The 27,905-nt window shown below is 34.4% G+C and overlaps 2 protein-coding genes across 2 annotated transcripts; both read right to left on the minus strand.

The window, feature by feature from the left end:
- Positions 1-17,607: 17,607 nt before the first annotated feature.
- Positions 17,608-21,810, minus strand: LOC101244982 (sugar transport protein 10). The gene is made up of 3 exons (XM_004228485.5): positions 21,349-21,810; positions 19,382-20,334; positions 17,608-18,168 (listed from the first exon to the last, which is right to left on the minus strand). Exons 1-3 carry the CDS (start codon positions 21,476-21,478, stop codon positions 17,734-17,736), a joined length of 1,518 nt encoding a protein of 505 aa, XP_004228533.2. The 5' UTR covers positions 21,479-21,810; the 3' UTR covers positions 17,608-17,733.
- A 1,624-nt stretch (positions 21,811-23,434) lies between these two features.
- On the minus strand, positions 23,435-26,196 carry LOC101244697 (thioredoxin X, chloroplastic). Its single transcript, XM_004228484.5, has 2 exons — positions 25,693-26,196; positions 23,435-23,903 (listed from the first exon to the last, which is right to left on the minus strand). The coding sequence occupies exons 1-2, from the start codon at positions 26,032-26,034 to the stop codon at positions 23,697-23,699; spliced, it is 549 nt and encodes a 182-aa protein (XP_004228532.1). The 5' UTR covers positions 26,035-26,196; the 3' UTR covers positions 23,435-23,696.
- Positions 26,197-27,905: the final 1,709 nt, after the last annotated feature.

Genomic DNA, 27,905 nt, shown 5'->3' on the forward strand with positions numbered 1-27,905 from the left:
TTTCTAAAGAAAGCGATTTTATGAAGAAAAAAAAAAACATGTTAAACATTTATAAAGTAAAACAAAATGCAAGTTGGACTAATCAATGTTAATTTTCTGTTTGGTAATTGGTATTTATATTAAAAAATTTAATAAATTTAAATTTATGTTGAAAAATTTAAATTTAAAAAATCTAAATATTAATTAAAAAAAAAATACGCTACTCTGATAAAACCATGTATAATACTTAACTTATTACAAAACATTAACAATATAAGATGTGTAATATATTTCGATCTTATTTCGTGTGAAATAAAAAATTTATATTTATATTTTTAAAAACATGTTAATACATTCATTTAGTAAATTAAAATGCTAAGTAAAAATAATCAGTGTTTTAAAAGGCAATTTTAAGGTTCCTCTAGATGGTTAAGAAAAACTTATTTTTAAATTGTCTGGATATGTAATATTAAATTATGAGTTCATATTTTAATTTATAAATTTGAATTTTTTTATCCTATTTTAAATAAACTTGTATATTTTGACTTTACATGCTAAATTTATCAAAAGGGTCTAATTTTATATTGGAAAAATTATATATAATAGCAAAGTAATAACCTAAAATAAATGGAATAGCTAGGGTTTGATTTAATTGTGCTTCATAGCAAACGTTAGCTAAAATTTGCCAGCGTTTCTCTCCCAGAAATCTCGCTCGCCACTCTCCATTCTAGCTCGCCTCTCTCGCTTTATACACAGAAGCGTATAATTCTATTTCTGTTTTGTATAAAGCGAGAGAAAATTGTATATACACATGCAAAAATATATATCTTCGTATTATACACTTAATTATACAATTTGCAAACATTACTTCAAATATTCCAGAGAAAAAGGCCAACAAATTATACAATTGCGAATTATACAATTGCAGTGAAATACAATTTTCTCTAGCTTTATACAACAGAAGTGTATATATTGTGTTTCTGTTTTTGTATAAAGCGAGAGAAAAACATATATCTTCTTGCTATACACTTATAATTATGCAATATACATACATTTTAATTCGATTCAACTGTATGCAAAACAATTTTTATAAAAATACTGCAGCGAAATAAGCAGCGAATTATACAATTGTGCATTATACAATCACAGTGAAATAGGACAGCGAATTATACAATTCCAGCGAAATAGGCCAGCGAATTATACAATTGTATATGTATAGCGAATCATACAATTTTATGTTTGCTATGGAGCACAATTATGCAAACTCTGTTATAGCAGACAAATATGAATTTTTTGTTTGTTACATGTGAAAGTTGCCCTTTTATATTTGTGACTTCAGACACTAAATTTTAAAATTATGGATCATAATTTAAATTTTGTAAAAAAAAAATACTTATTTTTTATTTCATCAACCAATTTTCTCCCATCCATAAAAATACACTTAAAATCACTTGGTGCTATCAGGGAATTTTTTTTTTAATCGTTAATTTTGATAAGTTTGATCATTTGATAAGATTGTATACGAGTTTGGAAAATTTCAAAAGTTTTTACAAATAATGATTTTTCATGATTACAAGGAAAAGTATAATATAAAGTATTTCAACTTTCCCCTTTCAATAGTAACTATTTAATTTTTTTTATTATGAATTTGTTAAATACTTATTATTCATATGAATATAAGGATTTATTCAAATTTCTTTATCGAATATCATTATTATTTATATAATTTTTTATTTTTTTTAAAATAACATCTTTAATAAAATATAATAATAATCTTGACTTAACCACTCTAATCAAGCTTGAGCAATTTAACTTTAAATCCTCTCAACTTTTTTGCTTTTATGAAAGGAGCATGAGATTAGATTGTAGATAAGGAGGAAATTATCATTCAAAGATGGTTGCGTACTATCATTTAATTGTAGTTAAAAAAAGTTTTTATATCGAGCTTTGAAAATAAATTATTTATAATAAAAAGTATTTTAATTTTTAAAATTGAATTCTTTTTATGCTAATTCGAATTAAGATTAGAATATATAAATATTAGATAACTGAGTGGGAGTTTTTGGCCAAAAACATTTTTTAACTATACCCAAAACTTAAGCTACATCTTTAAAGTATTATTTATAGCAGAAAATATTATTTAACTATATCCTAAACTTAAACTACATCCTTAAAGTATCATTTTTAGCAAAACATCCTTTAAGTATTTATAAATGAACAACTTTCATCCTTTTGTTAGATATTGTCAAAAAACACTAATGAATCTTACGAAAACATGAACAAATAACGTGACTATCAACAAAAGTTAATCTGTATAATTTCATTACTTGCTACAAGATGTTCTTGGAAAATATAAAAAAATCTTAGACATTGTTGCTTACGGAAACTAAAAATGATTAGAAGATGTGCACATACATAATTTGCTATTTTCATAACCGAATGAAGTTGGAGATTAATTATTTTTTTATCTCTTTCTTAACCAAATAATTCAATAGATTTTTAGGTCAATCTAATATTGAAGTGACTAAAATATTGATTATGTCTCGTATTTGAGTTTCATTCTACATCTTATTAGAAGCGGAAGTCTCCAAAAAATGTCGCTTCTAGCATATTCAATTTCGAAGAAACATATTTAAACTAATAATATTTTTAATTAAAATTACATGAAAAATGAATTAAGAAAAGGGTCAAATTAAAAGTTTTGCATAATTCTTAACTCAATTACGAAAAAGTTCACGATAATATTCTCGGCATGTCTAAGAATAATAATTAGGAAGGAACAACTTAATTTTTGAGGGATATATCGGGTAGTTTTACGAAATATTCAAGTAGAAATATGAAAATTGCTCACTTTAAAATACTTGAAGGATGTTTTATGGTAAGAATGATATTTTAAGAATGTAGTTTAAGTTTGGGGTATCGTTAAAGGATGTTTTTGGCCAAAAACTCTTAGATAATTATAAATAGGGATGTGAAAAGTACAATTATCTTGATCTCAAAAACCTAGTTGATTAAGAAAATACGAAAAACTAGGGATATATTTTTCATACGATAAATATAATACATAAATGTATATTTTTATTTGACTTCAACTGACATTTACGTCCTCTAATTTCATTGTGCAACATATAAACATTTAAATCTTTATTACATTTCATAATATAAATCACTTTGTTTGATCGGAAAAAAATCACTTCGAATATATCTCAGGTAAATTGATAAGAAGAACACCAAGTAGATAGTGTGTACTTGTTAAACTTCATATAAATTTAAGTGTTTATTCATACTTATTAAAAATTAAACAATATGTAAAATATTGATTATATCCAAATTAAATAATACGTTTATATATTATGTCTGATATTTGAGTGGAAAAATTAAAATATAAAAAAAGAGGGGAAAAAAAAAGATAAGGGAGAATTTAAGTTATGGTTGTCAGGATGGGGGTCCACTTTGTGGGACCCACAAAACTCAATTCAGAGTGTAGAAATTTTTTGTGTTTAAACTTGAAACTTTGAAATTGATCACTCAATTCATTTACTCACCAAGTCTCAGTGGGTCCTACAATTTTTTTTTTTAATTTGGTTTTTGACATCGAAAAAATTCGCAGACGTTATTCTTCGAATGCATATAAGATTACTTCGTTCTTTTATAATAATTTATAAATTTTACAGGAAGATATAAATTGTATCGACAAATTTGAATAAAAGGACATTAATAAAAAATTAATTTCTAACTTTTTTACGAAATATCACATATTGCATCAATTCAAATGCGGTAATGAATTGTCATCAAAGAGTTATAAGGAAGTTATCAACCACATTTTGTTGATGAATTGTTTGGTCCATTCTAGTTGTGTATTAAATGACTTGTTTGTTGTAGGTAAGTACTCAACTTTTTATCCCTTTTTTTAGGGCTTTGAATGAACTTTTATGCAAAGTTTATTTATTATTATTTTTCTCTTTTTTAAACTAAAGTAGATATAAAAAGGTTGCATGTGTTTCACAGGTTTTACCAAAAACCATAAAATACATTTTTTAAAAAAAAGTTTATCATATTCAAAGTGATAGAAAACTAGAAAAGATTTAAAATTCCTTATACCACACCTATAATTTGTAATTTTTCTTATTTATATATTATTTATCTTAAATTATTTAATATTTTAAGTTGATATATCTTTCCCTCTTTTTTTCAGTAGTAATTCCTTTTTTCAACATTATAGACATGTCAACACAATAATATATTCAATATAGTATTACTGTTCACACATAAATAAATTTTTCAATAGAGTAAATATTTAGTAAAGAAATATTATATCTTAATTTTTTATTTTTTTAAAAAAATTAAGTATCTTAAACTATTTTATATTTCAGGAATTCAAGATAATATTTTTTACCATCTATTTTTTTTAATAGTAATTATTTTCAAGGTTATAAACATGTCAACACAACACTATATTCATGTAATAGAAGAATATTTAATGAAGAAAAATAATATTTTAAGAGGTAAAATAATGAGGAAAAAGAAAAACAAACTCTTAACCAATATTTTCTTAATTAAGAGACGCATAAAAGGAATACAACAGATAATTTGAGACAGAGAAAAGCAATTACAAGGGAGAAAAATGTATTTTGCAACATTATTTTTTTGGGGATTTTCTACTTATTCTTTTGTATTTCATAAGTAAGCAAAATATGTTATTCGATAAACGTTTATATATAATTTAGATAAATGTCATTAGGGACGATACATGAAATTAGTAAATGTAAGGGCATATTTTAATGATTGATACTCGTTTATTGTTCACTTAAATAACTATCCTATAATTAAAATTACATAAGTATATATATAGTACTTTTTAGCATCACACTAATTGATTAACATTAATATAAATCTTATGTATAAGCATATAACTAAAATAATGATAATAATGAGTTTCTATATTTATAAAAGTTAACAATTACCCAAAAAGTGAAGATGTTTATTAAAATTAAATCCACTTATAATAAATGTCATTCATTCAAATATGCACATGCTATAGAGAAAATTTATTATACGAAGAAAGTCAAATCAATTACTTTTTTTCTTTAGAGAAAAAATAACGTATATAAACAAATATATACTAGTTGATAAGTTAATATAGTTATAATTTGTCTTAATTGCAATTCACGATCTACTTTTAGCTATAACTATGCGCTTCAGCTTTTTAGTTTTGTATAATTCGGCACGTTTGCATAATCCGGAATTTGTATAGTATAATTTGTATAACTTTTGTATAATTTGAAATTTGTATGATATAAATTTATAATTGTTTACAGTTCTAATGTTTGTAATTATATAAATTCGTTATTTCAAGTTTATATAAAAATAACTGAAAAATACAAATATACACACGAATTAGTCAAACCAACAAATTATACAAATTTGTGAATTATACAAATGAGATAGCTTAACGATAGTTACAGACCATAAATACACAAACTATAACTATAAAACATAATTGAGTTTATTATAATGACTATTTGCGAAACTTCCTCTTCTATAAATACTAGAGGATGGCAAGTCTGTGACAGAAAATGATTTAGTGATAGAAATAATTATAATTAAATAATTTTAAATAAAATTTGTTGAATTATAATTCAATTAATTTAAATAATATTTATTAAATTATAATTGAATTGATTCAAGTAGGAATTGTGTCACGACCCAAAACCGAGCCGCGACTGGCACCCACACTTACCCTCCTATGTGAGCGAACCAACCAATCTAACCCTTAACATTTCAACGTATATCAACAGAAAGTAATGCGGAAGACTTAAACTCATTAATAAAAACAATTCAAAACCATTATCATCATCCCCAAAATCTGGAAGTCATCACCACAAGAACATCTACCTTTAAATTACTAAACTAAGAGTATCTAAGAAAGCAAAAACAAGTAAAAGCTAGTCCGTGCCGGAAGTTCAAGGCATCAAGACTTGAAGAAGAAGACCCAGTCCAAGCTAGAAGCATTAGCTCACCCTGAATATCCGGTATGACGAAGACTGGCTAGAATCACTGCTGAGTTGAAGATGACGGAACGTTTGCTGCACTCCACAAATAACAAGAAGAAAACATAAAAGTAGGGGTCAGTACAAACCACGGGTACTGAGTAGATATCATCAGCCAACTCAAAATAGAGAACAGTATATATCAAGTAATATCATTAATCAACTATAAAACTCAACATGTAGCAACAACAAGTACTATAATCATCAATAAGTACCATCAAGTTCATCCATGAGGGCTCAAGCCTCAATACCGTACTCATTTGGGAATTAAGTTTATTAAGTTGAGTATATTATCATCTTTCAAGATTCATTATCTTTCTTCCTCTTGTGTCGGTACGTGACACTCCGATCCCCTAATTCTACGTGTCGGTTCATGACACCCGATCCCCTATATGTGTCGGTACGTGACACTCCGATCCCCTAATTCTACGTGTCGGAACGTGACACCCGATCCCCTATATGTGTCGGTACGTGACACTCCGATCCCCTAATTCTACGTGTCGGAACGTGACACCCGATCCCCTATATGTGTCGGTACGTGACACTCCGATCCCCTAATACTATGTGTCGGAACGTGACACTCCGATCCACTAATATCCTTCTGTAAATTCATCAAGCCTTCTCTACACCAAGGCATCATCAATCCCATTACTTTAATTCATCAAGCCTTCTTCTATACCAAGGCATCATCATTAATAATGTATATTAAAGTTTCTTTCAAAATTTGGGATTCAATAGTTTCATCATGCTTATCTTATCGCAATCACATAATCATATTCATGCAAACATACAATTAAGCATATAGTAGGGTTTACAATACTATCAATACATATCATTCTCTATTAAGAGTTTACTATGAAAGCATGAAAACCATAACCTACCTCCACCGAAGAATTGAAATCAAGCAAGTTAATCCTCAAAGCTTGGTGCTTTCCTCTTCTCTCGATCGTTTCTCTCTCTCCCTTCTTGTTCTTTCTATTTTCTTATTCAAACCCTCTTTCTTTTACCCTAATTAGTATATAATTAAGAATAAAAGATGGCAATAATACCCCACTAATTAACTTAAGGTTACCTCTTTTAACCCCCAAGAATTTGAGTTATTAATATAAACTCACGAAATATATAATTATAGCAGAAATAGTCCAAAATGCCCCTTTAAAACTTAACCAGAAATCCGACTCCAACTGGGATTACGCAAGCTGTGACGGGCCGTCGCGCCTGCGACGGTCCGTCCTGCTGTCCGTCGCATAGTTCAGAAACTTGATTTTGGGTGAATGGCCTGTGATGGTCCGTCACACCTGTGACGGTCCGTCCTGCCACTCCGTTACGAAGTTCAGAGAGTCGATTTTCAGTACCCAATTTCAGATTTTCTAAGTGTTTTGAAACGAGACCCTGCGACGGTCCGTCGTGCCCATGACGGTCCGTCGTGGGGTCCGTCGCTTCTGCCAGTTTTTCCAGAATTGAAGTCTGTTGCTCAAAACGACTAAACAGGTCGTTACAATAGATACCAATTTACCCATCGTTCGTCCCCGAACGATCACAAGAAGGAAAACAAGGGAGAAAAGGAGTACTTGAATCTGTAAACAGATGTGGGTATCTTTCTCGCATATCGACCTCCTTCTCCCAAGTTGCTTCTTCAACCGGCCGATTCTTCCATTGCACCTTGATGGATGCAATCTCTCTTGACCTCAACTTGCGAACTTCTCTATCTAGAATAGCAACAGGCTCCTCCTCATAAGACAAGTTCTCATCAAGCAAAACTGAATCCCAACGGATAATGTAATTTCCATCCCCATGATATCTTTTCAACATAGACACATGGAATACCGGATGCACTTCGGACAGCCCTGGAGGCAAGGCTTACTCATAAGCCACCTCCCCTACTCGCTTAAGTACTTCAAAGGGACCAATATACCTTGGGCTTAGTTTCCCTCGCTTACCAAACCGCATCACCCCTTTCATTGGCGAAACCTTCAGCAAGACTTGTTCACCTTCCATGAACTCTAGGTCTCTAACCTTTCGATCTGCATATTCTTTTTGTCTACTTTGCGCCGCTAGAAGCTTTTCTTGAATAAATTTCACTTTCTCCATCGAATCCCTCAAAAGGTCAGTGCCCCAAGGTTTAACTTCAAATGCATCAAACCACCCAATGGGAGACCTACATCTCCTACCATACAATGCTTCAAATGGAGCCATGTCAATGCTTGAGTGATAGCTATTATTGTATGAAAACTCCGCTAAGGGTAAGAAGCTATCCCAATGGCCACCAAACTCTATCACACATGCACGAAGCATATCTTCCAACACTTGAATCGTTCTCTCAGACTGACCATCGGTCTGAGGATGGAACGCAGTACTAAGGTCCAACCTAGTACCCAATTCCGCATGCAATGTTTTCCAAAACTTAGAAGTAAACTGCGTACCTCTATCTGATATGATGGATAGTGGGACCCCATGCAATCACACCACTTCCGAGATGTAAAGTTTGGCTAACTTCTCTGCATTGTAAGTCACCTTGACCAGAATGAAGTGAGCAGACTTAGTTAACCTATCGACGATTACCCACATAGAATCAAACTTTCCCATTGTCTTCAGAAGACCAACCATAAAATCCATTGCAATTCTCTCCCACTTCTATTCCGGAATGGGCATTCTCTGAAGTGTTCCTCCGGGCCTTTGGTGTTCATATTTTACTTGTTGACAGTTTGGGCATTTGGCAATAAAACCCACAATATCCCGCTTCATTCTACTCCACCAAAAGTGTTGCTTTAGGTCGCGGTACATCTTGGTTGCATCCGGATGTATAGAATACCTTGAACTATGAGCCTCTGTCAAAATAGTGTTGATCAAATCATCAACTCGGGGTACGCATACCCTTCCCTTGATTCTCATAACACATTCCTCATCGATTTGTGCTTCCTTAGCCTCTCCTCGCAATACTTTATCTTGGATTCGCCTTAGTTTCTCATCATCAAACTGTTTTCCCTTAATCTTGTCAAGAAAAGAAGATCTTGACTCCACGCTAGCCAACAATCCTCCCTTCTCATTTACTTCTAACCTCATCAAGTCGTTAGCCAAAGTCTGAACCTCTCTAGCCAATGGGCGTCTAGAAGCTTGCAAGTGAGCTAGACTTCCCATGCTTCCCGCCTTTCTACTTAAAGCATCTGCCACAACATTCGCTTTTCCCGGATGATACAAGATAGTGATATCGTAGTCCTTTAGTAACTCCATCCATCTCCTCTGTCTTAAGTTCAAATCTTTCTGAGTAAAGACATACTGAAGGCTACGATGATCCGTGTAGACCTCACACTTAACCCCATATAAATAGTGTCTCCATTGCTTTAATGCAAACACTACCGCAGCCAATTCCAAATCGTGGGTCGGATAGTTACGTTCATGCACCTTTAATTGCCTTGAAGCATAAACAATCACACTCTTCTCTTGCATTAGTACTGCACCCAAACCAGAATAGGATGCATCACAATAAACAATGAAGTTCTTACCCTCTACTGGCAAGGTAAGGATAGGTGCGGTAGTCAGCAAAGTCTTGAGCTTCTGAAAGCTTTCCTCACATTCGTCCGACCATACAAATGAAACATTCTGCTTAGTCAAGTTCGTCAATTGGGAAGCAATAGAAGAGAATCCCTTGACAAATCGGCGGTAGTAGCTAGCTAACCCAACAAAGCTCCTTATTTCTGACACATTAGTGGGTCTTACCCAATTCTTCACTGTTTCAATCTTAGAAGGATCCACCATCACTCCTTCCTTAGAAACCACGTGCCCCAAGAAGGACACTGCATCTAGCCAAAACTCACACTTAGAGAACTTGGCATAAAGCTTTTTCTCCCTCAACATTTCCTATACCATTCTCAAATGTTCTTCATATTCCTTCTTGCTCTTAGAGTATATCAGTATATCATCAATAAATACGATCACGAAGAGATCCAAATATGGCTTAAAAATCCCGTTCATCAAGCTCATGAACGCAGCAGGGGCATTCGTAAGACCAAAAGACATCACCACAAATTCGTAATGCCCATACCTTGTTCGAAAAGCAGTCTTTGGCACATCCGTTGCCCGTATTTTCAATTGATGATAACCGGATCCCAAGTCAATCTTAGAGAAGACACAAGCACCTTGTAGTTGATCGAACAAGTCATCAATGCGAGGAAGAGGATACTTGTTCTTAATAGTTACCTTATTCAGTTGTCTGTAGACTATGCACATCCGAAAACTCCCATCCTTCTTCTTCACAAACAAAACCGGGGCACCCCAAGGAGATGCACTTGGTCTAATGAAGCCTTTGCTCAACAACTCTTGAAGTTGGGCCTTTAACTCTCTTAACTCTGCGGGAGCCATTCTATAAGGGGGTATAGAAATGGGGCGTGTGCCCGGTTCAAGATCAATACAGAAGTCAATATCCCTATCTGGTGGCATACCAGGAAGATCTGCAGGGAACACATCCAAAAACTCACGGACTACCGAAACCGACTCAATCGAGGGTACTTGAGTAGTGTCATCCTTGAGATGTGCCAAGGAAGCTAAACACCCTTTACTAACCATTTTCTTAGCACGAAGAAAGGAGATGATACACACCGGATTGGAAGTGTAGTCACCCTCCCACACTAACGGGTCTGTCCCAGGCTTGGCTAACGTCACCATTTTAGCATTACAATCCAAGATCGCAAATTGCGGAGAAAGCCAAGTCATACCCAGAATTACATCAAAATCAACCATTTCTAAGATAACCAAGTCTACATAAGTATTGCTCCCCATAAAAGTTACAAGACAAGACCTATACACCCTTTCAACTATCACAGACTCACCCACCGGAGTAGAAACACGAATAGGCATGTCAAGTAATTCACAAGGTAAATTTAGACCATTAGCAAATGAAGAAGATACATAAGAAAACGTGGATCCAGGATCAAACAATACATAAGCCATGCAATCACAAACCGAAAGATTACTTGTGATGACAGCATCAGATGTCCCCGCTTCAGATCTCCCAGGGAAAGCATAACAATGGGCCTTTTCGTTTGTCTGCCCGTTGCCCCTACCATGTTGTGATGTAGTGGCTCCAGGTTGCCCATCACCTCGGCCATTTTGGTGACCACCATTACCTCGACCACCACGTCCTCCAGAATAACGGCCTCTACCATGACCACCTCTACCTCTAGCTATTGGGGGTCTATAACTTTGTTTGGGACAATTCTTAATATGTCCAATCTCCCCACATCCATAACACTCTCTGGAGTCAAGCATAGGTCTCTCGGAGAAGTGTTGACCGGTCTGAGGTGGTCCCCCCAACTACAGTCTGTAGTGAAGGCTGAATTGGTCGGACTGAGTAACTTCCCGGACCCTGTCCTCTAGTGTAAGAACCATTAAACTCACCTCCCTTTCGAAACCTTTTTGATGTCGATGTTGTGGTGAAGTCGTCTGGCTTCACTCCTTCCACTTCTATCACAAAGTCTACCACCTCTTGGAAGGATTTTGCCGTTGCCTCTATCTGTAAGGCCGAAATCCGCAATTCTGACCTCAACCCCTTCACAAACCGGCGAATCCGCTCTTGTGGACTGAAACAAAGTTGGGTGGCATATCGGGATAATGCACGAAACTTAGCCTCATATGCATTGACTGACATCCTACCTTGCTCTAGGCTCAAGAACTCATCCCTTTTCCTATCCCTCAAAGTTCGGGGGATATACTTCTCCATAAACAGACTAGAGAATGAGGCCCAAGTCATAGGTGGTGCCTCTGTTGGTTGACACTCTACATGTGACCGCCACCACATTTTGGCGTTTCCTTGGAACTGATAACTCACGAACTCAACACCAAACCGTTCTACTATACCCATCTTGTGTAGTAGCTCATGACAATCAACCAGAAAATCGTAGGCATCCTCAGATTCAGCACCCTTGAAGACTGGAGGTTTCAATTTCAAGAACTTATTGAAAAGCTCATGTTGATCATTTGTCATTATAGGCCCTGTAGTCAGACGAGGAAATGTGCATATTTCCAATGGAACATCCATGCGGGGAGCCATAGTAGCCGCATGTTGTACCTCCGGAGCCTGAGGTGCTGGTGCAGAAAACACTAGGGGTGTCTGGCCCTGATCAGATAACCCGCTAAGATAAGCCAGAACCTGATTGATCATCTCTGGGGTAGGTTGGGGTGGCATTTCCTCATTCTGCACTTAATCATTCTCCCCCATCCTCCCCTTCTCTTACTACTTCTTCAGTCGGTGGAGGAGTCACCGCCCTAGTATCAGATGGGCTAGGTGCTCGTCCTCTTCCTCTAGAGGACATCCTCCCACGACCTCTACCACGGCCTCTTGCCGTTTCTCTTCCTCGAGCCACAGCCCTAGTGGCTGGCTCAGACGCACCCTGTCCTGCCGGTGCTGGTGTTGGTGTTGGCGTAGTCGTTGCTCTAGTTCTAACCATCTGCGAAAGAGAGTGAAGATGGTCAGATACCAATTTGTATCACCTAGATACCAATTGGATTCAAGTAGTAGCACGAAAGAAAGAATGAAAGAATGGAATTTTCCTAAATTCTTATAGCCTCTCAAAGAAAAGTAAAGGCGTCCCCCTACCGTTCCTTAAGACTCTACTAGACTCGTTCTTGTGTGATGAGACCAACGAACCTAATGCTCTGATACCAAGTTTGTTACGACCCAAAATCGAGCCGCGGCTGGCACCCACACTTACCCTCCTATGTGAGCGAACCAACCAATCTAACCCTTAACATTTCAACGTATATCAACAGAAAGTAATGCGGAAGACTTAAACTCATTAATAAAAACAATTCAAAACTATTATCATCATCCCCAAAATTTGGAAGTCATCACCACAAGAACATCTACCTTTAAATTACTAAACTAAGAGTATCTAAGAAAGCAAAAACAAGTAAAAGCTAGTCCGTGCCGGAAGTTCAAGGCATCAAGACTTGAAGAAGAAGACCCAGTCCAAGCTAGAAGCATTAGCTCACCCTGAATATCCGGTATGACGAAGACTGGCTAGAATCACTGCTGAGTTGAAGATGACGGAACGTTTGCTGCACTCCACAAATAACAAGAAGAAAACATAAAAGTAGGGGTCAGTACAAACCACGGGTACTGAGTAGATATCATCGGCCAACTCAAAATAGAGAACAGTATATATCAAGTAATATCATTAATCAACTATAAAACTCAACATATAGCAACAACAAGTACTATAATCATCAATAAGTACCATCAAGTTCATCCATGAGGGCTCAAGCCTCAATACCGTACTCATTTGGGAATTAAGTTTATTAAGTTGAGTATATTATCATCTTTCAAGATTCATTATCTTTCTTCCTCTTGTGTCGGTACGTGACACTCCGATCCCCTAATTCTACGTGTCGGTTCGTGACACCCGATCCCCTATATGTGTCGGTACGTGACACTTTGATCCCCTAATTCTACGTGTCGGAACGTGACACCCGATCCCCTATATGTGTCGGTACGTGACACTCCGATCCCCTAATTCTACGTGTCGGAACGTGACACCCGATCCCCTATATGTGTCGGTACGTGACACTCCCATCCCCTAATACTATGTGTCGGAACGTGACACTCCGATCCACTAATATCCTTCTGTAAATTCATCAAGCCTTCTCTACACCAAGGCATCATCAATCCCATTACTTTAATTCATCAAGCCTTCTTCTATACCAAGGCATCATCATTAATAATGTATATTAAAGTTTCTTTCAAGATTTGGGATTCAATAGTTTCATCATGCTTATCTTATCGCAATCACATAATCATATTCATGCAAACATACAATTAAGCATATAGTAGGGTTTACAATACTATCAATACATATCATTCTCTATTAAGAGTTTACTATGAAAGCATGAAAACAATAACCTACCTCCACCGAAGAATTGAAATCAAGCAAGTTAATCCTCAAAGCTTGGTGCTTTCCTCTTCTCTCGATCGTTTCTCTCTCTCCCTTCTTGTTCTTTCTATTTTCTTATTCAAACCCTCTTTCTTTTACCCTAATTAGTATATAATTAAGAATAAAAGATGGCAATAATACCCTACTAATTAACTTAAGGTTACCTCTTTTAACCCCCAAGAATTTGAGTTATTAATATAAACCCACGAAATATATAATTATAGCAGGAATAGTCCAAAACGCCCCTTTAAAACTTAACCAGAAATCCGACTCCAACTGGGATTACGCAAGCTGTGACGGGCCGTCGCGCCTGCGACGGTCCGTCCTGCTGTCCATCGCATAGTTCAGAAACTTGATTTTGGGTGAATGGCCTGTGACGGTCCGTCACACCTGTGACGGTCCGTCCTGCCACTCCGTTACGAAGTTCAGAGAGTCGATTTTCAGTACCCAATTTCAGATTTTCTAAGTGTTTTGAAACGAGACCCTGCGACGATCCGTCGTGCCCATGACGGTCCGTCGTGGGGTCCGTCGCTTCTGCCAGTTTTTCCAGAATTGAAGTCTGTTGCTCAAAACGACTAAACAGGTCGTTACAAATTGTTATAGTTCTATAATTTTGAATTCAGACCAACGACTTGATGAGTGCTCGATCCTTCATATATAATATAAAAGATTCAAATTTCGAGAGTTAATATCAAGAAAATATATTTTATCATGTTTTATACTTAACATTAATTATTTATTCTTCAAATTATTTTTAAGACTTAATAATAAACACCAATTATCAGGAATTAGTGTTGTAAAATAATCACGTCAATCATAATTTTCTTAATGAATATTTTAAATTCAAATATTATAAGTAAAAGTAATCGAAAAAGTATTAAAAAAAGTTAAAATAAATTAGTAAAAATATTCTTTTTATTTTATTAACTTTTAAAGAGTGTTATAAAATAAAAACAACTAATATGAAAGAATAGAACAATTTCTAATTGTGTGCATAATTAATAATTTTTGTGGATCTCCTAATATTATGTATTTGGAATAAAGGAAAAAATATACATACTAACAACTAATCATGAAACGATAAAATATCACATAAAAATAAAAAATAATACTAAATATACATGTTGATACCACAAAAGTTAACTCAAAAAATTATATGAGTTTTTGATATTTTATTGATGAACGTTATGTATGAATCAATCATATATTCTTCTGAATCATACATACATACATACATATATATATATATATATATGTATGTATGTATGTATATGTATTCACGAATTATTATATAAAAAAGAAGAGAAAATGCATAAGTACTCCCTTAACCTATGTTCGAAATCTCAGAGACACACTTATACTATACTAAGGTCCTATTACCTCCTGAACTTATTTTATAAATAATTTTCTACCCCTTTTCGGTCTACATGACACTAGCTTAAAAAAAATATCAACACACACTGGGCCCACAAGATAGTGTCACGTCGGTCGAAAAGGGGTATGAAAATTATTTATATAATAAGTTCAGGGGTTAATAGAATTTTAGTATAGTATAAGTGTGACTCTGTGTAACGACCTTTTTAGTCGTTTTGAGCAGTAGAGTTAATTCTGGTAATAGCTGTCTGGGTCGACGGATCCCACGACGGACCGTCATGGGCACGACGGACCGTCATGGGCACGACGGACCGTCGAGGGGGTCCCGTTCCAAAACACTTAGATTCTAAAAATTTGGGTACTGAGAACAACTCTCTGAACTTCGCGACGACATGGCAGGACGGACCGTCGTGGGCACGACGGACCGTCACAGACCCTTTAGTGAAATTTAGTCTCTGAACTTTGTGACGGAAGCAGCAGGACGGACCGTCGCAGGCACGACGGGCCGTCACAGGCACGATGGGCCGTCACAGGCTGCGTAAACCTGACTGGGTCAGATTTCTGTTAAAAGTTTTAAGGGGGCGTTTTGGACTATTCCTGCTTAAAATTATAAAGTTAGTGGGTTAATGTTAATAATTCAATTACTTGGGGGTTAAAGGAGACAATCTTGGAATAAATAGTGGGTTACTTTTACCATCTCTTATACTTAATTATATGGTAATTAGGGTAAAAGAAAAAGAGTTTGAATAAGGAAAAAGAAGAAAGAGACAGAAAGAGAGGGAGAACGAACGAGAGAGGGAGAAACGAAGAGGAAAGCAAAGCATTGGAAAAGTAGATTTCTTGATCACGATTCTTCGGTGGAGGTAGGTTATGGTTTATGCTTTTCCATAGTAAAACTCTTAATAGCGAATGATATGTGTTGGGTAGTATTGTAAAGTCTCCTATATGCTTAATTGTGTGCTTGCATGATGTGATTATGTAATTGTGATGAATTAGCATGATGAGGCTGTTGAATCTTAAACCTTAAAAACCTCTTTGATAATGATGATGCCTTGGTATAAAAGAAGGTTTGATGAATTAAAAGAATGAGGTTAGTAGATCGGGTGTCACGTTCCGACACCAGGATAGTATTAATGGATCGGGTGTCACGTTGCGACACCAGGATAGTATTAATGGATCGGGTGTCACGTTCCGACACCAGAATAGTATTAATGGATCGGGTGTCACGTTCCGACACCAGGATAGTATTAATGGATCGGGTGTCACGTTCCGACACCAGGATAGTATTAATGGATCGGGTGTCACGTTCCGACACCAGGATAGTAGTAGTGGATCGGGTGTCACATTCCGACACCAGGATAATATGAGGAGGATCGGAGTGTCACGTTCCGACACCAGGATAGTAAAGAGAATGAATCTTGAATTATGCTAATATACTCAGATTTAATGAACCTATTTCCCAAATGAGTACGGTATGGAGGCTTGAGTCCTCATGGGTGTACTTGACGTTATTTATCAATGATTCTTGTACTTGTTGTTGCTACCTGTTGAGTATTTTAGTTGATTTTATGATATTATCTGATATATATTGCTTTCTATTTTGAGTTGGCCGATGATATCTACTCAGTACTTGTGTTTTGTACTGACCCCTACTTGTATGTTTTCTCTTTGTTATTTGTGGGGTGCAGCAAACGTACCGTCGTCTTCAACTCAACCGCAACTCTAGCCAGTCTTCATCACGTCAGATTTCAGGGTGAGCTATTGTTTCTAGCTTGGACTGGATCTCTTTCCTCACGTCTTGATGCCTTGAAGTTCTGGCATGGACTAGTTGTTTAGTTATTTTAGCTTCTTAGATACTCTTAGATTTAGTAAGTTGAGGATAGATGTTCTTGTGGTGATGACTTCCAGATTTTGGGGATAGTAATTGATAAATTTTAGAAGTTGTTAATTGATTTCGTTAATGAGTTTTAAGTCTTCCGCATTATTTTCTGTTTATTATAGTTGAAATGTTGGGGTTTGAATTGGTTGGTTCGCTCACATAGGAGGGTAAATGTGGGTGCCACTCACGACATGTTTTGGGTCGTGACACTCTGAGATTTCAGGCATATGTTGAGTAGGTACTTGTACATTTTCTCTAAAAAAATATATATATAAATATACAAAAAGAAACAATTTGTGAAAAGGTAAATCATACTTGCAAATTGCAATTGATTCTTATTAATAACATTGGAAAACCCCTAAAAAATCACTATATCAATGGCATCAGGCAAGCAAAAAAATATGATAAGTAGTAGTTTATTAACATTGGAAATTTACCAAAAAAAATAAAAATAAAATTGAATCATAATCTATGGTAGCAATATTTACTTATCCATTTTAACTACGATATATTATGATCATGATCTCTAAACATGAGTACTATCGTCAGCTGGCATGTACTTTTTCCAAAACCAATGACTCTTCCAAACCCTCGTTACATCTTCGATAGGAATACCTTTAGTTTCAGGTAGAAAGAACAAGATGAACAATGTCATGATCACCACGAATCCTCCGAAGAAGAAGAAGAGCCCGAATTTCATTTCACAGAGCATTGTAAGGAATATTTGTCCGATGATGAACGTGAAGAACATGTTTACTGAGACGTTGATCGATTGTCCTGCTGATCGAATTTCCATAGGCATAACTTCACTAGGAACAAGCCAACCTAAGGGTCCCCATGACCAAGCAAATGCTGCTACATATACACAAATGATGGCAACTGTGATGTTACCAAGTCCTTTGCTGAATGTTCCTAGACCATCTACTCCAAATACACTAGCTATGATGGAACCAACAGCAATCTACAATAAGAAAAAAAAACAGAGTTTAGTTTAGTCAGGATTTGAAGTTTATAGGGTTGTATATCAACTGACTGACTAATGTTTATAGATATGTCGTGGATTGAACTAAAGTTTGTCCTCACCTAGTGTAGTTATACATATTCAGGATTTGATGTTTATAGGGTGGTTATTGAATGAGAGACAAATGTTTATAGAGATGTAGTGGATTGAGAAAAAAGTCCGTCCTCACTTAGTGTCACTAAATTTTAGCGTATTCTGTTTTCAATATATTTGTATATATTCAGGATTTGAGGTTTATAAAGCGGTTATTGACTGAGAGACAAATGCTTATAGATATGTAATGATAGAGAAAAAGTTTGTCCTCACTTAGTGTCACTAACTTAGTGTATTGTGCTTTTCAATGTAGTTGTATATATTCAGGATTTAAAGCTTATAGGGTGATTATTGGCTGAGAGACAAATGGTTATCGATATCTAGTGGATTGAGATAAAATATGTCCTCACTCAGTCTGACTAACTTAGTGTATTGTGTTTTCAAATGTAACTATACATATTCAAGATTTGAAGTTTATATGATGGTTAATGACTGACTGACAAATGGTTATAGATATCTCATGGATTGAGCTAAAGTTTGTCCTCACTTAGTGTTCAAATTTATAGTGTGATTATTGAATGAGAGACAAATGTTTATAGATATGTAGTGGATTGAGATAAAGTATGTCCTCACTTAGTGTCACTAACTTAGTGTATTGTGTTTTCAATGTTGCTGTACATATTCAGGATTTGAAGTTTATATGGTGGTTATTGATTGACAGGCAAATGGTTAATAAAGATGTCTAGTGGATTGAGCAAAAGTTGTTGGGTTTACGTGTCCATCCGTCCTCACTTAGTGTACTCTGCTTTCAATGTAGTTGTACGTATTCAGGATTTGAAGTTTATAGGATCGTTAATCGACAAACAGACAAATGTTTACAGATATCTAGTGGATTGAGCAAAAGTTGTTGGATTTATGTGAAACTCCTATGTAGTACTCTGTCAGTCACATATCAGTTTACTTTTCCTTTTGCACACCCTATAAGAAAATCATAAATAAGAAGAGCAGTTTTACTCTCTGTGTGTGTGGTGGGGGGGGGGGGGAGGGGGGTTAGTAACTAGCATGTTGTTTTCGAACTAAATTATTAACGAGTAATTTTAGTGTAGGCGGATATTGTTACCTGACAGATAAGCATGAGTGTACCACCAACGAGGAACAAGGGCCTCCTGCCAAATCTATCAACAGTGAATATGGACATAAGTGTGGCGAACACATTGACAAGTCCGGTGATGACAGCTGTCATCAACGCAGCTCCGTCACCAAATCCAAGTGTTTTAAACAGGACAGGAGCGTAGAACATAATGACGTTGATACCAGTGAGTTGTTGGAAGAACGGAACCAGGACAGCGATTGTTAATTGTGGTCTATACCTAGGTCTCATAATGTTACCCCATGGATTTTCGACTTGTTTAGACATGTCGCTTGCTATGATAAGATACTCAAATTCGTTGTCTACGTTGCTTGTACCACGAATCTTCTGCAACATCGTCTTTGCCTTCTCTTTTTGCCCTCTGTCGATCAATGAATTAGGCGTGTCTGGTAGGAAAACAGCTCCTACTGTCATTACAACAGCAGGTACAGCCGCGAGAACAAGAGACACTCTCCAACCGTTTTTCTTCATGGTAGAGGTACCATAATTGACAAGATTCGCGATGAGTATGCCAAGTGTGACGGCCATTTGGAAACAGACGTTGAGCGCCCCTCTAAGTTTAGGGGGAGCCATTTCTGATAGGTAAACGGGGACAGATTGGTTGGCATAACCAATGCCAACACCTAGTAATAGGCGCCCCAGAATGAGTACACCCAAGTTCATGGCTGCACCATTCAGGACCGCGCCTACTAGGAAAATTAGACCACCGATAAGCATAGAGATTTTTCGTCCAAATGCTTTCGTGGTTATTGAAGCTGCAAATGAAGCAACTAATGCTGCTAAATAGAGTGATGAAGTAAAGAGTTGTAACATATGATCATTGAATTTGCAATATTGGCTTCCTCCTTCTTTCAAGTTCTTCTCCTTGTGATACACATTTGGGAAAAATTTGAGTAAAAATTCATCCATAGATGTCACTCCTCCTGCAGTTTTTCAAGCAAAATCGTCAACAATAACATATAGACATTTTACAGTCTGTTCTTGATCTGACATACTTTCATGGTACTAGATAGAGGATGTGTTTGGTATGACTAAAAATGTATAGGCGAAGGTATGGCAAGAGAGGGATTCAAAGAACATCCATTTTACTGTCTGCTCTTGATCTGACACACTTTCATAATAGTAGATAGAAGGCGTGTTTGATACAACTAAAAATGTATAGGCGAAGGTACGAAATGAAAGGGATTCGAAGAACATCTATTATAACAGACGTTTTACCGTTTGTTCTTGATCTGACATACTTTCACGATAATAGATAGAAGGTGTATTTGGTATGACTAAAAATGTATAGGCAAAGGTATGATAAGATCGGATTCGAAGAACATCAATCATAAAAGACGTTTTATTGTCTGTTCTTGATCTGACATACTTTTACGATAATAGATAGAGGGTGTGTTTGGTATGACTAAAAATGTGTAGGCGAAGATACATCAAGAGAGGAATTCAAAGAACATAACGTTTTACTGTCTGTTCTTGATCTGACACACTTTCACAGTTGTATATAGAGGATATATTTGGTACGACTAACAATGTACCGACAAATGTACAACAAGAGAGGGATTCAAAGAATATTCATAATAAAGGACATTTTACTATCTGTTCTTATTCTTGATCTGACATGCTTTCAAGATAGTAAATAGAGAACGTCCTTGGTACGGCTAAAATTGTATATGCGAAAGTATAACAAGAGAGAGATTCAAAAAACATCCATTATAAAAGACGTTTTACTGTCTATTCTTAAATCTGACATACTATCACAGTAGTAGATAAAGGGTTTGTTTGATAAGACTAAAAATGTATAGGCAAAGGTACGACAAGAGAGGGATTAAAGAACGTCCATAATAATGACATTTACATTAAAAAAGTTGTGTTTATCTTTTATATTTATACTGAACGATGATAAAAAAAAACCAAAAAAATTAATAAAAATATATTACCTGAAATACCAATATCATAACCAAAGAGTAAACCACCAGTGGCTGCAACCAAACATGTCATAATAACAAAAGCTGTAACTTTTCCTTCATAATCACCACTACCACCACTCACTGCAAATCCTCCTGCCATCCTTTTTTTTTTTTTTTACTTTTTTACGAATTTATCGAAAATAAAATCTCTAAATTTTTTTAAATAAAATAATAAATAGTTATTTAAAATAATTTATACAAATTCTTTAGTGAATTTTATATTGGATAGTGGTGTAAATAACACAAAATAATTATCAAGGGATATAAGAAAACAAAGGTCTTTTTTTTTAATTTAATAAATATAAATTTCAAATAAAATATTTTTTTTCCTTCTTGAAAGACCTTTGGATTTTTTTTTCCTTTTCTTTTGATATTATTTATTTTCCCTTGTTTTACATGAGCACGGCAAACTTGTTGCCTGCTCTGTTTCTTTTATTTACTTGTTTATTTTGAAAAATAATATAAGGTATTTATAGAAGGTGAAAATTATGAATTATCCACGAAATAGGGAAAAATTTAAGGATATATGAGGATGGAGAGAATTTTAAGAAGAAGAAAAAAAAAGTGAATTTTTATCCATGTATAATGTTTGTGGATGATATTAATTTAATTAAATTTTTTATTTGAAATTAGTAATTAGTAAATAAAGAGATGAAGATGCATATTTATTTCCAATTTGCATGAAAAATGGGAGTAATATTAGTTATTGTTTGGTGGATAAAATAATAAATCCGTGTGATACGCAAGTAATAATATTAATTATTAATCATGTCAAATTGTAAATTTATTATATATATATTTGAAATTGAATATTATTTTCTAAAAAACAATATCATATTATGCTCTCAAGCTTAAATTAACCACACTCAATTATATATATTTATTTTTATCTTTCAATTTAAGTTAAAAAAAAAATTAACCATATTCAATTCAAAAAATCTATAACAATGATATATTGATATTCAAAAAAAAGTTAATTATCTTTATTTTAAAACTCTTCTCCTTCTAAGCTAATGTTTGACCATAAATTTTAAATATTCTGGCAAATATTATTTAGGTGAATATTTGGATGAAATTTCACTATGTGTTTAGTCATAGTATTTGAGAAACATATTTCACTTTTTCGGACTAATATAATTTATACTCATAAGTTTCAAAAACTATCAAAGTATACGTAAGTTTGTATTACGAGTCAATTGAATCTTCGTTGCAACAAATAACAAGTAGTGTCCATGACACTAGAGCAATGTGATAGTTTTGGAGTGAGTGCTACATGCATCATTCCATGCATCGTGAAGTAGACAAAGTACATGACTTTGTTACTCTGAACCAATTGTTCATCATTTTCATCAATAACTGTATCATCACTTTTATATTCACTGGATATTTCATCACTACTTTGGTGTTCACGTAAAAAAAAAATGTAATATAATCCAAACAACTAATATAGATGGTGTTTTTGTAAAAGACAAAAAATTGATATGAAATTTCAATTTTTAAAAGATCCCAAATAATGTGATTTGACTCAAATACTAGAAAAAACTAGCATTTGAGAATTTGGAACATTTGCCAAAAACATTTGTCAAATAATGACAATTTATATGGACAAACACTATTTGTCAAATTTTTTTTCCGAATATTACTTGAGAAATCTATGGCCAAACGGGTCCTAGGTCTCGATGTGACACAACCTGAAAGACAATCATGCGGGCTTAGGTGCGTGTCATGGACTTGGGTCATGAGTCTTGATGTGACATAGCCCGAAAGACAAATCCATGCAGGTCTACATACATGTCATAAACTTGGATCGTGAGACTTGACGTAACATAGTTCAAAAGACGAATTCATGCAGGTCAAGATTCAGAGACAATACGTGTCATTAACTTGGGAGTCGTAACATGTACTGTCCCAGGCTCCCAGCGCATGAGATTTCTGAATAAATTAGAAATGTTCTTATAATTGAAGTTAAAGAGACTACTGCTAACATAGAAAGAACAGTCTGATGCACAAAATATTTCACGTCAGTAAATGCATGCATAAATACGATCATCCTCTCTTTCAACGAAACCATATTAACATAAATCTGAAAATACACAATTATTTTCATCTTATAGACAGCTCAAATATACAAATCCAAACAGGTTCGCGCCATTATACAGCTAAAATATACAATGCATCCTCATTATTCTTACCTAAATCAAGGAAGCAGATCAATTTATAGGCAAAAACAGGATAGACAACAACGACAAGACGAAAAATGCCTCTTGTCGATCATAGACTGATGAAGATACCAGAACGGATGAACTTTTCCCTGAATATTACGCGATAGAAACTGTCTTTAGAAGTCCATCAAGATACTCCTTGAGTTTAACTTTTGTTATCGCGCCTTCCCTTTTGCTGTCTGGGACTTCCTTTCCATCTTTGAAGAGAATCAAAGTTGGCAATCCGTAAACTTTGTACTCTTCTATGAGCTTGGGACTCGCGTCATGATCTATCTTAACAACAGTGATCTTTTCTTTGTACTCCTGAATGGTAAAAGTAAAGGAAATGACGTTTTAAGGAAAAGCATTTACTTCAAACATCAAGAAAAAGAAAGACCAGAGACAGGAATCGCTTAATGATTCAAGATTCAACACAAGAAGACATAACTATGTATCATTACACTGATGTATTCAAATGAAAACGAGCTATACTAAAATGAGAAGAGCACTCGTTCGCTGGCTCCTGCATGAAAATTTCTCAATCTTTCCTCACTCGAAGTTCTATTTTAAACTACAGAGCTGTCAATCAATCAGCGGTATCCTCTGGCTAGAGGCTTTTGGACACTGGATCAGACACATAATAGCTTTACGACTTTAACTCTACATTAAATGGGGAAAAAGCCTCGAAGAGAACATTTCAATAACTCAAGTTAAGCAAATATCACAAATGATTTTTGAGCAAAAAGAAGATTTATTCCATCATAACAAACACACCTTTTAGCAGTTTAACATGCTCATTGAAGAAAAAGTTGGATCTTTAACTCTATGTGATAGGAAAAAAGGCCTTGATCAGAACATTTCAATAAATCAAGCTAAGCAAATATCAGAAATGATTTTTTATCAAATAAAAAAAAATCCTTCATACCAAATACACCTTTTATCAGTTAAACATGTTCATTAAAGATAAAAAAAATGAATCTTTAACTCTATATGAAATGAGAAAATGGCCTCAAACAGATCATTTCAAGTCCTGAAAATGATTTTTTTAGCCAAAAAAAAACAAACAAATATCTTCCATCATACCAAACACCCTTTATCAGTTTAACATGCTCATTTAAGAATTTCTTCAACACTTCAGTGGGAACAAAATACCTCTAATAGAACAAATTTCTTCTACATCAATTAGGAAAAGGGTCTTAAAGCAAACAACAAAAGTGATCTTTCAGCAAAAGAAGAACGAGTTAATGGTCAAAAAGACACTATTTTCACGAGTTTCACACCTTAAGTATGTATTGTTCCATTCACCTACCAAAGGTATCACTCTCTAATTGTATTAAAACACACCTTGACACTAAGTTGATACACACGTGCATACTGTCAAGTGGGAACAATATTTGCCCAACTAGCATCGAAGTGTTTTCTAATGCAAAAGGTGTGATAGTTTAGGAAGGTATAAAACTAGCGACAGAGTAATAGTTTAGGTGCTTTTTTATACCATCAACTCAAACAAAAGAAGTTATTTTCCTTCACACCAAACACACTTTCATCAGTTTAACATGCATATTGAAGAAACAAATTGACAAGGGGAAATTGAAGGTTTGATTGAATAGAACTCCAATAACACAACATAAAGATTGTGAAAAGAAGAAATATGATTTGTCCACCCCATTTCCCAACGCGAATCAATGGAATTTCGTTACAAAACAAGGTTTTCCCACCGAATCGGATCATTCATGGAAAAAAAACGCATGGTGGCAAACAAATTCTCATTGAAATATTGAGAATAGCTACTGAATATTTTTCCTATTCTCATGTATTCAATCAAAATATCTGCAGACATATGGGAAATTTGTATCAGAAAACATGATTTTTCCTATTTCATTCCCACCAAACCAGCTCACAAAAATGCATGGTGGAAAACTGATTCTCAGTCACTAAACATTTCTCCTTTTTCACTACTGCAGGAACAGTCACCGAACATTTTTCATTGAGAAATTTCAACAGAAATATAATGATTAACTGATTATAAACTACGAACTTTCTATTCTAATTCCTATCGAAGATTTAATTGAATATAATTCGAATAACAGGGGAAAAAACGAAGAAGAAGAACCTCAGCAACGGATTCCATGGCAGGACCAATCAAACGGCAAGGTCCACACCAAGTAGCTACGAACTCCACAAGTACAGGACGATCGGACTTCAAAACCACGTCGGAAAACTCATCTTCCTTAATCTCCGTCAATCCACCGCCACAGCTTATCCTCAATGTCGAACAATTTCGAAACCCTAACTTTCTCCCTCGATTCCCAATCGAAAACCTAACTTTTTTCCAAGCCAAAGAAGAAAACGAAGAACGAAAAGGAGAAGCGAAATTACAAGTTGTATTGAACGAATGCGTCATAGGATATGAAATCCTCGAAGTTGAAGTAGCGACGGAAGCCATTGTCGCCATTGTTGAATGCTTCGAGAAAACTTCTTCAGTTATCGCTAATGAAGAAGGTGTTTTCGGTCCACACACATTTTCTTCACTAAGTAGGCTGAAATTTCATGATGATTGCACACCAAAGAATGTATAACATAGTATCCAATGATATCCCGCCACGTCATATACATTGGTGTCGGAATTTCAATAAGGAGGTGTGAGAGGTTAGATATACTGAGAACGAGGGGAGGCAAGAGGTGATTAGATCGATTATGACGTATAAATAGACGAGGACATAACCTTAGGATGTGAAGGACGTAAATAAGGTCAAAATGTTAGTAGGTAGTCGAGATCTACGATTTTAAGGTTGTGGATGCTCTGAACATGGTGAATAAGGTTGTGGGCAGTTCGGAGGCAAAAATATAAGATTCAAACTTAAACTTAAAAACACTAAAAGAGTCTTAAGCATCCACCCAAGAGTCAATGGACCGGTCAGATCATTTGTTCATTGGGTGATTTATGTGAATTTTAACAATTACTTCTTAATTTCTACATAGATATATATATCTCGAGATGAGGTTAATGAATGCTTGAGCACCCGAAGGACTCTATGTGGGTCTGCCCCTGGTTGCATACTAAGAATGTATAACATAGTCTAATGATACTCCGTCATGTAGTATATTTTAAGTTGTGTTCAGAAATAACTTCTCTGTCTTTTACGATGAGGCGTGAGAGGTCAAACATACTGGGAATCATTATTTAGATTACTAAGGGCATGACCTTTTACATAAGAGTGTGATTTATGAAGATCGCAAATAAAGTAAAAATGTTAGTAGATAATCGAGTTTCGTCTTAATATTAATTTCATGTGGCTGCATGCCAAATAATAGATAACATAGTCTGCAATGATACTTCGCCATGTAGTATACATTAAGTTGTGTCGAAAATAATTTATTTATCTTTTTTATGAATTAATTAAATTATGGAATCATGAATAGTCATTGGTTGAATCAATGTTAAACACTATAATCTATAGGAAATTATGTGAAACTTTGCTGAATTATTGTAAAGTTATGTGATTAGGAATTAATATCAATTATCAAAGTTATTTATGTTCTTTATAATATAGAAATAATCCACATACCTAATGGAGAATTTATCGAGTTTTGATTCATTATTTTTTAGTCTTAAAATGAAATTCAGTATCTTTTTCAAACTTTACATATGAAATAATATTCAGAATGTTATTATTCTTATTCTTGGAATACATTATTATAGTTAATTTAGTTCGTAAAATTCAAATCTCCTCCTCGATATTAATGAAAAATCGTAATATTTATCTTTAAAAAACACAATAAAATACCTCGTCAAATTTACGAAAAAATCAATAATGCTATCAATAATTAGGAACATTAGCATGATTGGGAAGGAAGCCTAGTATCTTGAAGTATGCAATAAATTTTTTTATTTTATTTTAAATTTTAAATTTAAATTTAATGTAATGAGATAATAGTTTATCTATCATTTTGTTCAAGTAAAAAGTATAATAATCCATTCAAAATTCTTCATTTCATCATTTCTTATATCATCATAATAGAAAATACATATTATTGATAAAACAATATAACAACTTAACTAGAAATGATAAATGTTTTTAAAAAAGGAAAATAATAGAATTCTATGGAGATGCAAACGTGTCGGAATCCCATTGGATAAAGCCCAATTTAGATTTGAATGGCCAGTAAATGTGCAAACGTGGCTCCTCAAGATATCCTATGTACCATTTTTATGTGAATTTGTTTTTTGATAAATTTATTTATTTATTTATTTGCAAAAAAAAATAAATAAATAATTTTTCTATCGGTATTCAATATTTATATGGAGCATAATAATCCAATTCA

The sequence above is a fragment of the Solanum lycopersicum genome, chromosome 1 (assembly GCF_036512215.1).
Source record: "Solanum lycopersicum chromosome 1, SLM_r2.1".
NCBI classification, from domain to species: Eukaryota; Viridiplantae; Streptophyta; class Magnoliopsida; order Solanales; family Solanaceae; genus Solanum; species Solanum lycopersicum.

Coding starts and splice junctions, on each gene's coding strand:
- LOC101244982 (XM_004228485.5), bottom strand. CDS start 21,478: ATGGCAGGAGGATTTGCAGTGAGTGGTGGTAGTGGTGATTATGAAGGA. Junction 20,335..21,348: donor TTATGATATTGGTATTTCAG/GTAATATATTTT, acceptor GAAAAACTGCAG/GAGGAGTGACATCTATGGAT. Junction 18,169..19,381: donor CACTCATGCTTATCTGTCAG/GTAACAATATCC, acceptor TTCTTATTGTAG/ATTGCTGTTGGTTCCATCAT.
- LOC101244697 (XM_004228484.5), bottom strand. CDS start 26,034: ATGGCGACAATGGCTTCCGTCGCTACTTCAACTTCGAGGATTTCATAT. Junction 23,904..25,692: donor CCATGGAATCCGTTGCTGAG/GTTCTTCTTCTT, acceptor TTTACCATTCAG/GAGTACAAAGAAAAGATCAC.